Here is a 12,570-nt window from a genome sequence, read left to right on the forward strand (position 1 = left end):
CGGATGGAGGCTGTGGAGTGGAAGAAATGGTCCCTCCTCAATTTTGGGCCAAAATGAATGTCCCTGTGCCCACATACACATGATCACAGCTATGGGCAAGATGGCCCTCTCATAAGTCCACATGCTCCTTTTGCTCCTGGACCATGAGGCACATCAGAAGGAAAACTTCTGAATAACTACAGCTCAGCTCTGGTTTCCCTTGACCTGAGTCTGTTGTCTCAGGTGTCTTCCTTGGAGCAGTTAGGGAAGAGGACAACTGCCCAAACCCCTGGCACATCCCTGCTGGCAAAGGTGCACTGCTGTGCTGATGGTGGTCATTGGGCAGCGGTAAAGGAATCCTGACCTCAGTCCTGGCATCTGGCTGGCTTTTGGCCTGCGGCCACATGGACCAGACTGTTGGTAGGTTCACTGTCACTTCTGTTCATGCAAGGTCTAATCCCTGTGTATCCTAAGAACATGGTGCTCACAAGTTCAAGAAGGAAACCAGAGGGAAAAGCATTAATGGTACTAAGACATTTATTACATCATAAAAAGTCCACTGTTGTCCTGTTTTTCCATATGTACATGTTCCTGTGGGCAGTCCCCCTGTCCAGCCCCATCTGCCCACCCTCAATGCCAATCAGCTCTTCAAACTGACCAACAAATTAGTAAAAGAGGAAGAACTGGAGGAGGTGGCCCAGGGCTGATGGGAGTGGGGATGGGAGAGGGAAACAAAGTGCAGAGTGGTTGGCTTGGCTCTCAATGCCTAACCATGGGCAGGAGGGACACAAGGGCAGGCACTGCAGGGCTGGCACAGTGATGCCTCCCCAGAGCTACCAGGCGGCAGGTGATACCTGAGTGTGCTCTCAGGTTGGACCCCCAAGAATGGAGAGCAGAGGAGGAAGGTCCTGCAGCCTGATTGTGGGTCCCAGGAAGGGCTATAAAAGTTCTGTTTTTTAGGTCCCCATACAAGTAGCAGCGATAGCAGCTCGAGCTGGGCCTGAAGAGTGTGGCCCCTGGGACAGCTGGAAGGGGGGGCCAGGGACAGGTCCTGATCTCTGAGGGGCCTATTTTAGTTAACTTCAGAGGTGGGCATGGGGTCTGTGGGGCGGGGTGTGGCCAGGAGGGGCACTGGTGAGGTGGCTTCAATGAGAGCAGGGTTGAGGATGATGGGCAGAGTCATGGGTGGCACGCCCACCTGCAGTGGAGAGGCCAAGGGCTGCAGGATCAGTGGGGGCTGAGCCAAGGGTGGAGGCCCATCTGGGGTAGGGCTCAGCCTGCTGGGGCTAGATGCCACTGGTGATCCAGGGGAGCTGCTGTTGCCAGGTCGGGGGCCCTCGGGCTTCTCAAAGTCTATAGTAAGAGTCAAAGTCAAAGGTGGCTGCAGTCAAACTCCCTCATACCAATCTTTGCTCCTCCCCATTCCCGTGAGCAGAATGACCCCTCCCAGGCTAAATAGTTGGGAGTCACCCCGGAAACTCATTCCAATGCCCAGTTACCTTATCTCTGTCCTCTACCTCCTTTGCTATACTTCTAGTTAGGTTAATTTTGGTCTGGTCTTTATTAGAATCCCTGAAGGGCAACCTTTGCATAGTCTCCAAGTCCCAGACCCAGCTTTCTCTTCCTAAGCCTGAAAATCTCAAGCAGCTAGCTCCATTATAGCTTATTTGGTCTTGCCATTTCTGATAGGAAGAGCAGGCAAACAGGATTCTCAGGGTCTCCCCTTCCCCTGGCTCACAGCCCATCCTCAGCAGCAATCCCAAGCTACCATGGGCCTCCTCTTTCCTGCTCAACACCCAGTAGGCTGGCCCAGAGGGACTCACCACAGGCTCCCAATTCAGAGGGCATCTCTGGGAGAAGTGGATGGCCAGGTGTCCTGGTGTCCCCAGCAGTAGGTGTCAGGTGGGCTGAAGCTAGAGGTTTTTGGGCATGAGGCTCCATAGGCATGGGGTCTGAGGAGGGTGAAGAATCCAGATGGCAGCTCTTAGAATTTCAAGCCCTGACTACCCACCAGTCTTCCCACCCACCTACAGCACAGAGAACTACTGAGCTCCAGACTCTTTCTGATGAAGTTGGGCTGAGCCCCCTACCCTGGATGACAGTCTGCTTGAAGAGCTCATCTCGTAGGTGGGGCAGAAAACAGTCAATGCGCTCCCAGGTAATCTCCCAGAGGGCTGAGGGGCTGCCTCCTCGGGCATCTGCACTGTGGAAAATCTCCGCTGTGTCCATCACCAGAAGCATGTTCTTCAGAGACTCAGGGATGGCCTCTGACTACAGGTGGCAGTGGACCATGAGAATAGAAAAGAGGGCATGGGAGAATATGGTAAGGAGGTAGCCACCAAGGGGGTAAACAGTAAGTCTTCCCAGCAGGTGGGAGAGGAAGCAGGCAGCAGGAGTCAGGCTGAGGTAGAACATACCAGTAAGTCACTGGAGCCTGCATGCATGTACTTGTCCATGAAGTCCAAGATGGTCAGCCAGAGGGCCGCAAAGGTAGAGAGTGACAGCAGTGGAGACAGGTGCTGCAGGAAGACCTATGGCCCACCAGCCACTTTCAGCTGAGGGTAGGGTAGGGGCCTTCTATACCCTTCTCAAGGCTGGGAGGCAAGCCTGTTCTATCTTGCATGGGAATCTTAGATTAGAAATGCCTCTGAATTCCAGAAATGTCCCAGGTTCCCAAGTCCCACTGGGTCTCCATAGCTTGGGTCCTGAGCACCTACACTGCATCTCTAGGTCCTATCAGAAGCCTTGGCTTCCCTCCTTGTGAAGAGGCAGGAGAGTGGGTGGGTGTAGGGTGGTGAGCAATACCTTAGAGAGCAGTGTGGAAGCCCTCATCCGGGTCTCCTCCATCCCACCCACATCTGCAGGGCTGATGTTCTCCAAGAGCTTGGTCAGTAGAGGAAACAGCACCTGGTAGGTAAACAGCCAACATCTCCTAGCAAGGTCAGCGGGCAGCCTTGCCCCAAGGAAGCCAGGGGCTGGGGTGGATGAGTATTGAGCAGAAGGGGAAGGTCTGATGCAGACTGAGGATTGACATCAGGGGCTCTTCAGGATGCCTTGTTCTCCTTATCTTAAAGATTTGAACTTTACCTTAAGACTAGAGGGAAGTCTGCCCGGCTGGTGTGGCTCAGCAGCTGAGCATCAATCCAGGGACCAAGAGGTTGCCAGTTTGATTCCCAGTTAGAGCACATGCCCGGGGTGGGCTTGATCCCCAGGAGGAGTGTGTGTAGGAGGCAGCTGATCGATGTTTCTATCCTTCTATCCCTCTCCCTCCCCCTCTCTCTAAAAATCAATAAAAACATAAAAAAAAGGACTACAGGGAAGTCCTACCTTGTTAAAGCAGGACTCCCATTCCAGGGCATCCAGCTTTTGCAGATCATGTACCAGTAGTGCTCGTTGCAGATAGGTCAGTGCCTGCATCCGCACCTGGCGCCGGGCATCACAGCATAGGCAGGCAATGCCTGAGAGCAAGAACAGGCTCAGGATCCTTCAGGCATCCTGATCCTGGTACTTCCCAAGCTCTAAGTCCACCTCTGCCCTTGCCCAGCCTGCTCCCCCAAAGTTTACCCTGCAGTAAGGGGCACCAGCAGTGGGCCCAGAGGGTGCGTGAATCCGCTTCAATCTTCTGGCCACTTGTCTCCAGGTGGCGCTGCTCCTCTGCCCATGAGCTGTAGATAGAGGCTGCCCGAGTGTGCAGGGTGTGCATCAGGTCTAGCAACTGGGATCACAGGAGGGGCAGGACATGAGTGGGGTTAGGTCTGGTCAAGTCCCCCACCCACTACTGTCCCTGACTGAGTCCTCAAGGGAGCCCCTAGTACCAGTCACACCATACTTCAACCCTCTCACTGCTCCCTTCTCGATTTTATGAGCTAATTGCTCCATCCTGGCCAGTGTTTCCCAAAGTTGAGTATTAGTCCTAGTAGAGGAGACTTGAGGAGGGGTGTGGACTAAGTATTTAATAACACTGAATTACACAGTGAGAAATATACTTTCTTTTCAATTCTCTTTCACACCTGATAATATATAAAACCTTATCACGTTATTTTAAAAACAGAAAGCATACCTCAGGCTCGGAGGCTTTGATGGGTAATAGTATCTGGCTTGATTTAATAATTTGTTTTCATAATTTTTCTAAGGCTATTCTATTTAAGGCAATTAGTTATCCATTTAGTTAGTGATATAAATTCTGCTCATAAAATACATTTTATATGCCTTGAATAGACAGAATAACTCTGGAAGGATAGACAAGAAACTGGTGGCAGTAGTTGCCTCTAGTGAGAACTTATTGGCTAGGGACAGAAATGGAATGGGGCTTACTTTTATCTGTTTACCCTTTTGTACCGTTTGAACTTTGTACCATGTGCATGTATTACCTATTCAAAAAATAAACCTTAGTTTAAATATCAAGCAAACAAAGACTTACAGTTGGGAACACTGTAGAGGTGGTGGCTGAGGACCTCGGCCCTTTCAGTCCTGGCTGTCCCTGGCCCCATCCACACTCCCAAAGTCAGGTGCAGAGAGACAAGAGGAAGTAAAGGGTGCCATACTTACGTCCTGACTGACCTGTAAAGACACCGTATGGTAGCTGACAGGCACGCCTTCATCCTCATCATCATCACTATGCCCTCCCCGAGTGGCATGTTGGCTAGAGGTTCGAGGCCGTCGAAGCACTGAGCCCTCCTTGGATTTCTTCTTGAAGCGGTTCCCTTTGCTGTCATATTTGTGACTCTTGCCACGTTTCTCTTGGGACTTGTACCCTGAGCAGAGTCAGATCCAGGTCACATTTCCATATCCATAGACACAGATATCCCTGTCCCCCATATATTCACATGGCTACTCCCCAATTGCCCCTTTGTCAGTTGACCCACCACCATTAAGACTGGCTTCAACAAAGATGCGGAGAGTCTTGACACAGAGCTCAAAGTTGTCGGGAGTGATGTGGGCAGCGTCACGCACGATGAAAGACAGTGATTCCACACACTTAAGCAGAGACTTAGTGTCATGAGGTCCGAGGTCCAGCCCCACTGTTAGACTGTACTGATTGACCAGGGGTGAAGGGCCTGGCCGGCTGGACCCAGTCCCAAGCCCTGGCTTGGAGTTATCGATGTCATCCTTCCCCACCTGTAAAGTACACAGAGGAGCTTGGAACCCAGGCGTGAACGAGATCTTCCCCTGGATGCCCTCTCAGAGGACTAGGAATCTTTCCCACAGGCCAAGGAGGGAAGTCTCATCCGCTGCCCATCACTTACCACTAACCAACCACTGTTGACCACGTCAGCATCTGTGGCTGATCGGTGGATCTTGCCAGGCCTGCCATGGTCAGCATAGACCTCTGAGTCAGAAGTGTATCCTCGGTCCAGACTTGTATCATTTTGATGGTAGGATGGGAGTTCACTGTCTGATTGGGCCCCTGAGCCGGCAGGGAGAAAGGGAGAGTCAAAGTGAGGATGGGGACACTGGGTTGAGGGAATAGTTTCAGCTCTTAGAAGAAAGGCGCCGAAGCCTGGCTTCTCTTTCTTGGTCTTAGTTTCAGCCCTGTTACTACAGGGCTGAAGGATGGTCTGGACAGCTTCTCTCTTGACCAAATAGGACAGCAGGCTAATTTGGGTTCCTGTTGGCATCTAGGAGCAGCTGTCAGGAGAGGGAGGTGGCAGTTTCTCACAGTTTTTGATAAACCAGTCCTCAGGACAGTAGTAAGCCTGGCTTCACAGCCTTCTCTGCTGCCTACTTGCCTTCATGCTGTTTAACTTGAGGTGTGTTGGGGAGAGGCCAGCTGGTATAGGAAATTCTGGGAGCAGATGGCAGAAGCCACGGGTATTTAATCTGCTGAACATAATAACCTGTTTTGTTTTCCTGTATCAACCTCTGGGGCCATAATGGTTTATCTGCCAGTGTGGGTCTCTCTGGGAATGGGCTTACCAGCATCAGGTGCATCGGCCCTGGTGGTGGCCTGCAGGGCAGCTGGAGGCTTCACGCCTGAGCCAATGCACTCCAGCAACGTGAAGAGGGTGGCCCAGTCGTCACCTGAATGAATGTTGGCTGCGTTGGTCTTAAGGAGTTCATGGAGCCCAAAGGCTACCTGGTGACTGACTCGGGACAGCACGCTGGGCTTCATTAGTAGCAAGATGCGCAGGGAGAGCAATACCTGGGTTGGGGTGGGAAGTGGGAAGTGGAACACAACTTTTTGCTTACTCTCCTTTCCCACCAGTCTTCTTAGGCCAGTAAGGACAGTTTGACTAGGACCCAACTTAGGACACAGCAGCTGGTCTTTTCTTTTTATATTAAGATATTTACTGAGATAATTATAGGTTGGTATGTATTATATGGTAAGAAATAACACAAAGAGATCTCTTACACACTTTGCCCAGTTTACCCCAATGGCAATTTTATGCAAAACAATGGTATAATCATAACCAGAATACTGACATTGATATAATCCACTGATTTATTCAGATTTCCTCCGTTTTACTTCTACTCAGGTTGTGTGTATTAAATTCTACACAATTTAGTCACTTGTGTAGGTTTGTATCCACCACTAGTAAAGATGCTGAACAGTTCCAACACCACAGGATCCCTTATGTTACCCTTTATGATCACATCTGCCTCTTTCCTGTGCCCATCCCTAACCCCTGGCAATCTGTCCACAACTGTTAAAACTGTCATCTCAAAAATTTATATAAATGGCCCGGCTGGTGTGGCTCAGTGGTTCAATGTTGACCCATGAACCAGAAGGTCACTGTTTGATTCCTGGTCAGGGCACATGCCCAGGTTGTGGGCTGGATCCCCAGTAGGGGGCATGCAGGAGGCAGCTGATCAATGATTCTCATCATTGATGTTTTTATCTATCTCCTTTCCCTTCCTCTCTCTGAAAAAACAAAACAAATAACCATAAAAACCCCAGAGGATCTTTAAAAAAATAAATATATGCCTTTAAAAACTTTATATAAATGGAATTATATAGTTTATAACTTTATGGGATTGGCATTTTTCACTCAGCGTAATTCCAAGTTTGTTGCATGTATCAATAGCTTGTTGCTTTTAAATGCTGAATAGTAAGTACTCCATGGTATGTATGAACTACAGTTTATTCGCCTGTTGAAAATCATCTAAGCCGATTCCAATTTTTGGCTATTACAATGAAAACTTTTATGAACGTTCATCTACAGATTTTTATGAGAAAGTCAATTTTCACTTTTGGGGATAAATGCCCAAGAATGCAATTGCTGGATTGGGTAGTAATTGGAATTTAATTTTAGAAGAACGTGCCAACAGAGTAGCTATACCATTTCACATTCCCACCAGCAATGTATGAGTGACCCACATCCTTGCCAGCACTTGATATTTTTACTTTAGCAATTCTGATATGTGTATAATGATATCTAATCGCAACTTTAATATGTGATTTGCAAACATATGTTCCTTTTTTTTTCATCCTTTTCACAGGCCTATAATAGAGAACTTTTTAGTATTGATGAAATCTAATTTATCATTTTTTCCTTTAATGGGTTTTTCTTTTGGTGTCAAGACTAAGAACTCTTTGCCTAGCTCCTGAAGATATCCACTTATGTTTCTCCCTAAAGGTTTTATAGTTTACATTTAAATCTTTAATCTAGTTTGAATTAATTTTTGTATAAGATATGAAGCTTCTCCACTATGGATTTCAATTGCTTTGGCAATTGAAAAAGTTATCCTTCCCCAATTTTTAAAAAATATATTTTATTGATATTTTAGAGAGGAAGGGAGAGGGATAGAGAGCTAGAAACATCGATGAGAGAGAAACATCGATCAGCTGCCTCCTGCACACATCCCACTGGGGATGTGCCCGCAACCAAGGTACATGCCCTTGACCCGGGACCCTTCAGTCCGCAGGCCGATGCTCTATCCACTGAGCCAAACCGGTTTCGGCCCCCATTTTTTTTTTAATTGGTTTTGTACCTTTTCTAAAGAATTAGTTGAGCATCTTTGTGTGCGTCTATGTCTGGGTTCTCTCTTCTGTTCCACTGGTAGAGGGGTGTCTATCCCTCTACCAATACCACACAGTTTTGATTTCTATGGCAATACAGTAAGCCTTAATATTACTTTCTTCTTTCTCAAGAGATTTGGCTCTTCTAAGGCCTGTGCTTTTCCATCTAAATTTTATTTATTTATTTATTTATTTATTTATTTATTTATTTAAATATATATTTATTGATTTCAGAGAGGAAGGGAGAGGGAGAGATTGAAACATCAACAATGAGAATCACTGATTAGCTGCCTCCTGCACTCCCCCTACTGGGAATCGAGCCCACAACCTGGGCATGTGCCCTTGACTGTAATCAAACCCATGACCCTTTAATACCCAGGCCAACGCTCTATCTACTGAGCCAAACCAGGTAGGGCTAAATTTTAGAATAAGCTTGTCTATGTCTACAAAAACTCCTGCTGGCATTTTCATAGGAGTTGCATTAAACTTATAGATCAGTTTGGGGAGAATTGACATCTTTACTATGTAGAGTCTTCTAATCCATGAACATGGTATGCTCCTTCATTTATTTAGGTCTTCTTTGATTTCTTTCATTAACATTTTGTAATTTTCAGCATACAGATCCAATACATGTTTTATTAGATGTATATTTAAGTATTTCTTTTTGCGGGGAGCACTTGTAAATGGTATTGTGTTGTTGTTGTTTTTTAAGTTCCATATGTTCATTGTCAGTACTGTATATAGAAATATGATTAATTTTGGGTGTTCATTTTATATCCTGGGACCTTGCTAAACTCACTTATTAGTTCTATGCTGGCTGTTTTTAATAGTTGGGCCAAGAGAGATCTCAGGAGGGTCCAAAGCATTAGAGGAAACCAGATATAGGGCTGGGGCTGCCACAAAGCAGCAGCCATTTGCCCCTCAGAGCTGATTTATAGGAGTCAGCAGAGGCGCTGAACATCAGCTTCATACCTGAGGACGTTCTAGAAAGACTCATCCCCACTGCCACTTGTTAGATTCCCCCAGCCCCATAGTTGGTCACTGGGCTCATTCTATGGGGCACTAAATGTGTTCTGTCTCAGGCCATACCCACAATTAACATTGTGACTTTAGTCCCTTGCATATCTTCCTACCTTCCCAGCTGTACTCTGCTTACCTGGCCACTTATCTCTTCTCTCCGGAGTAGCCGAATAGCCAGGCGCAGTAGCCCCACCACTGCCCGATCCACAAGAAAGCAGAAATCCTGTGCCTGGACACATAGGTGATATAGATGGTCTCGAACAGTCTGCCACACACAGCCCACTCGGTCCCTTAGGAACATAAGAGATGGGGATAGTCTCAGCTAGAGAGGTCTCTAGGCAATAAGCCTCCCTTTCTGATTCAGGCTAGGCCTTTCAGGGCTCACTGGTATTATACCCTGAGCAGACAAGAATAACGAGCAAGCTTCTCCTCCACTGCCTATAGCTTCATATGCTTTTTGCCCCTAGAGCCCACTCAGCAAGATGGCTCCAGGCTTCCATCCCTTTGGAATAAGCTCAATGTGAGGCCTGCCTAAAGACGGCCTTCTACCTGTTCTCTAGCACAATCCTCAACAGCATCTCCAGGCAGAAAGCAGCATCCTCCTCATCATATGTCTCTTCATCTGGTGTCACTGAGACGAGAGCCTAGAGGAAAACAACAGCAGAAAAGTAGGCAGCTACTGGCCCTGCCCTGACAGAAATTGACTTTACACCACTGTCCCTGTCTTCCCTCCCAGATTCAGCTAGCCCTTCCTTTTCTTTCCTCTTCATTCTGTACCTTCATGAGCTCCTGCAGTGACTCCAGCTGGAGAAACTTGCTTTCTGTGATCATCTTTTCTGGGTCACATTGCTACAGGGGGCACAAGAGGAAAAGGAAGGTGTCAGTGACAAGGGGTAGAGGGAAGAGAACTTTCTTAAGAGAGAGAGAACAGGAGTCAGTTCTGGTCACAAGCTCTCAATGATTCTATTCTTCAGTTCACAGTCCAGTGGGGAGGGATCCAGGGGTAAGCAGGCAGTTACCTTGATACACTCTAAGGCCACTCTCTTAGCCTCCTGGTTCTCAGTGGATGGGCCCCGCACACTAGACTGCTCAGTACCACTTAGTGTCAGCCAGCTCACGAAGCTCAGCACTGTTGACTCTCCTCTGTAGAAACAGTATAAACCCTGGTGAGCTCCAGAGTCCTGACCCTCTCTCCCCAAGGCCTTTAGCCTCTGATCTGCCCTCACCGGTTCGATGGTGTCTCTTCCCGTAGTAGAGAGATCTTGCCATTGGGATCCACAAAATCTTCTACCTGGAAAAGCAGGTCAAAAATAATTTCTTTCTACATACCCTTTGCATTTCCTGCTCCCCTATGCAAAGTTCTCTGGCTTTCTTCTTGTAGCTCTCTGCTCTACACTATTGATTGGGCCCCCTCCATATGGTGACTGGCAATGACTTCTACCAGTCTTCCTTGATAGCTATGCCCCCACTCAAGATCTGTGGTCTTACATTTGAGGTATTCCTGGTAAGCTTCAGCAGGCAGCAGGCCTAGTGTTACTCTCAACCAGTTCTATATACTAGTAGCATATAATCTTGGATCTCTTGCCTTGTTACTAGTTTTTTTTTATTTATTTTTTATTTCAGAAAGGAAGCGAGAGGTAGAGAGAGATAGAAACATCAATGAAGAGAGAGAATCATTGATTGGCTGCCTCTTGCACGCCACCTATTGGGGATCGAGCCCACAACCCGGGCATGTGCCCTTGAATTGGAATTGAACACGGGACCCTTCAGTCTGCAGGCCAACGCTCTATCCACTGAGCCAGACCAGCTAGGGTTTGCCTTGTTACTACCGATTAGTCTCCTACCAAGAATTACCTCCACCATAGCCTTGGGCAGCAGTTGGGCTCGGAAGAGCTGTAGCATGGCCTCCATGATATTTTTCCAGCCCTCTCGAAGGATGTCGCCATGACGATGGGCCAAATGGAATACTGTCTTGGCTGCAATGTGGGCTTTAGGGTTGCTTCCAAACACACTGGGCAGGTTCTCAATAGACTGGAAAACAAGATGGGAAGAAGCTTAGGGCCTGGTAAATGTTTGAAAAAGAGAACCTCTTAGGCCTCAACCTATGGTGCCTTGAGGGTTCTTCTGCTGGCTCTGCTTCAATCCCCAACAATACTAGTAGGAAGGGCTAACCTGGATAAGGCCTTCCCTACTACTGCATATCCTCTCCTATCCCCAATAACATGAGTGATGCTATTCTCATTCTAGGGTGTACAAGACAGAAATAGCTTAAGCTCTATTGTAATCAAGTGGGAGGTGAGGAAATATGCTGAGGGAATCATCTCTGAAGATAAAAGTAATCCATGGCTAAAAGAGGTTCTCCTTTGGAACTCTAGGTACATATTCTCTCTCCCCGCCCCCCGCCCCCTCCGCCTGCCACTCACCTCACTACTGAGAGCTGTGAATTTGCACAAAGAGATGATGAGATTGTCAAACACATCACTGAGGCCATAGTGGGCGGAGATCATGGCACACTTCCTGTAATGTCACCCCCGTCCCAGAAACAGAGTTACTGGAAGGCCAGTCAGCCCTTCCAAGTCCCTGAGGAGGATTGCTTGGAATTCTTCCCCAATCAGTCCCAGGAAGAAACTTTTTACTCTTAAGTCTGTTTAAGAGTGAGTTTTCCCGAGATCAACCAAAGAACTTGTATGAATATATGCATAACCCATGGACAAAGACAATAGGGTGGTGAAGGCCTGGGGTAGGGGGCGCGGATCGGCTAGAAGTCAATGCGGGGGGGGGGGGGGGGGAGGAGAGGAGAGGACATATGTAATACTTTCAACAATAAAGAGTATATATATATATATATAAAGAGTGAGCTTTCCCAAGCTTCAGCCTCCCTCCAAAAACTCAGGAAGAACCAACTCTAAAGAAAATAAGAGTAGGATTCAAAGAGGTATGGAGGCAACTATGTTAGCTCAGAGAGGTGGTTAAGAGGTCATTACTAAGGCCAAAGGTGAGCTACCTGAAGCCTGAGATGGCTTTCTGGATGATTGTCTCCTCAAGGCTTTTGTCAAAGACATAAGAGAGAGCAGCAATAGTGGGGCCCCACGTCATGGTGAAGAGGTCAAGATCGTAGCTACCAGCAGGCACACGTAGGAATATGCCCTCTGGGGTGGCACCTCGATGAAGCAATACATTCCATACATAGTTCTCCCGAACCAGGCCTGTCTGCTCCTCAGGCATCACAATCTCTTCATTCCTATCAGGAAGTAAGAGAAGGAGTAGGTGCACTGCTATAACCCTGACTGCTCTCAAGCTAGGATAAGGGGCTTTAACCATGGCGCTCTCCACAAATGAGAGGCCATCAAAATTGACGTTCTGTGGTTGGCTTCCCACTCACCAGGGAGAAAGAAAGAGGTGTGCCATAATTCTCAAGGACCTGTCTCTAAGTGAGGCCTTTAGTTCTACAGTAAGATAAATAATTCTCCCTTTTCTGATTTGTAGTAAAGAACTAAGTGTCCCATCTCTGACCTCTGATCAAAAATAATTTCTTTCTACAGGCCCTTTGCATTTCCTGGGTCTCTTAACAGCTCAGAATGCAACTTGGGGGAACTAGACAGGAAAAGTCA

The 12,570-nt window shown here is 47.6% G+C and overlaps 1 protein-coding gene across 6 annotated transcripts in view; it reads right to left on the reverse strand.

Moving 5' to 3' along the window:
- Positions 1-498: 498 nt before the first annotated feature.
- The window catches only part of GBF1 (golgi brefeldin A resistant guanine nucleotide exchange factor 1), a 127,608-nt gene continuing 115,536 nt past the window's right edge, over positions 499-12,570 (reverse strand). For 2 of the 6 annotated variants that reach the window (XM_080687474.1, XM_080687473.1), the window contains exons 22-40: positions 11,964-12,200; positions 11,383-11,476; positions 10,814-10,990; positions 10,186-10,250; positions 9,979-10,102; positions 9,737-9,808; positions 9,509-9,603; positions 9,096-9,249; positions 5,896-6,121; positions 5,226-5,386; positions 4,845-5,097; positions 4,528-4,733; positions 3,544-3,694; positions 3,307-3,437; positions 2,785-2,886; positions 2,397-2,510; positions 2,070-2,250; positions 1,803-1,931; positions 499-1,332 (exon numbers count right to left, since the gene is read on the reverse strand). In XM_080687474.1, the coding sequence (XP_080543600.1) occupies positions 1,052-1,332; positions 1,803-1,931; positions 2,070-2,250; positions 2,397-2,510; positions 2,785-2,886; positions 3,307-3,437; positions 3,544-3,694; positions 4,528-4,733; positions 4,845-5,097; positions 5,226-5,386; positions 5,896-6,121; positions 9,096-9,249; positions 9,509-9,603; positions 9,737-9,808; positions 9,979-10,102; positions 10,186-10,250; positions 10,814-10,990; positions 11,383-11,476; positions 11,964-12,200 (2,953 nt within the window). In that variant the 3' untranslated portion in view covers positions 499-1,051. The remainder of the gene's footprint in view (positions 1,333-1,802; positions 1,932-2,069; positions 2,251-2,396; positions 2,511-2,784; positions 2,887-3,306; positions 3,438-3,543; positions 3,695-4,527; positions 4,734-4,844; positions 5,098-5,225; positions 5,387-5,895; positions 6,122-9,095; positions 9,250-9,508; positions 9,604-9,736; positions 9,809-9,978; positions 10,103-10,185; positions 10,251-10,813; positions 10,991-11,382; positions 11,477-11,963; positions 12,201-12,570) is intronic. The other 4 variants (XM_080687476.1, XM_080687475.1, XM_080687478.1 and 1 more) reach the window with 2 other exon arrangements.

The sequence above is a fragment of the Plecotus auritus genome, assembly GCF_963455305.1.
Source record: "Plecotus auritus genome assembly, chromosome: 9".
NCBI classification, from domain to species: Eukaryota; Metazoa; Chordata; class Mammalia; order Chiroptera; family Vespertilionidae; genus Plecotus; species Plecotus auritus.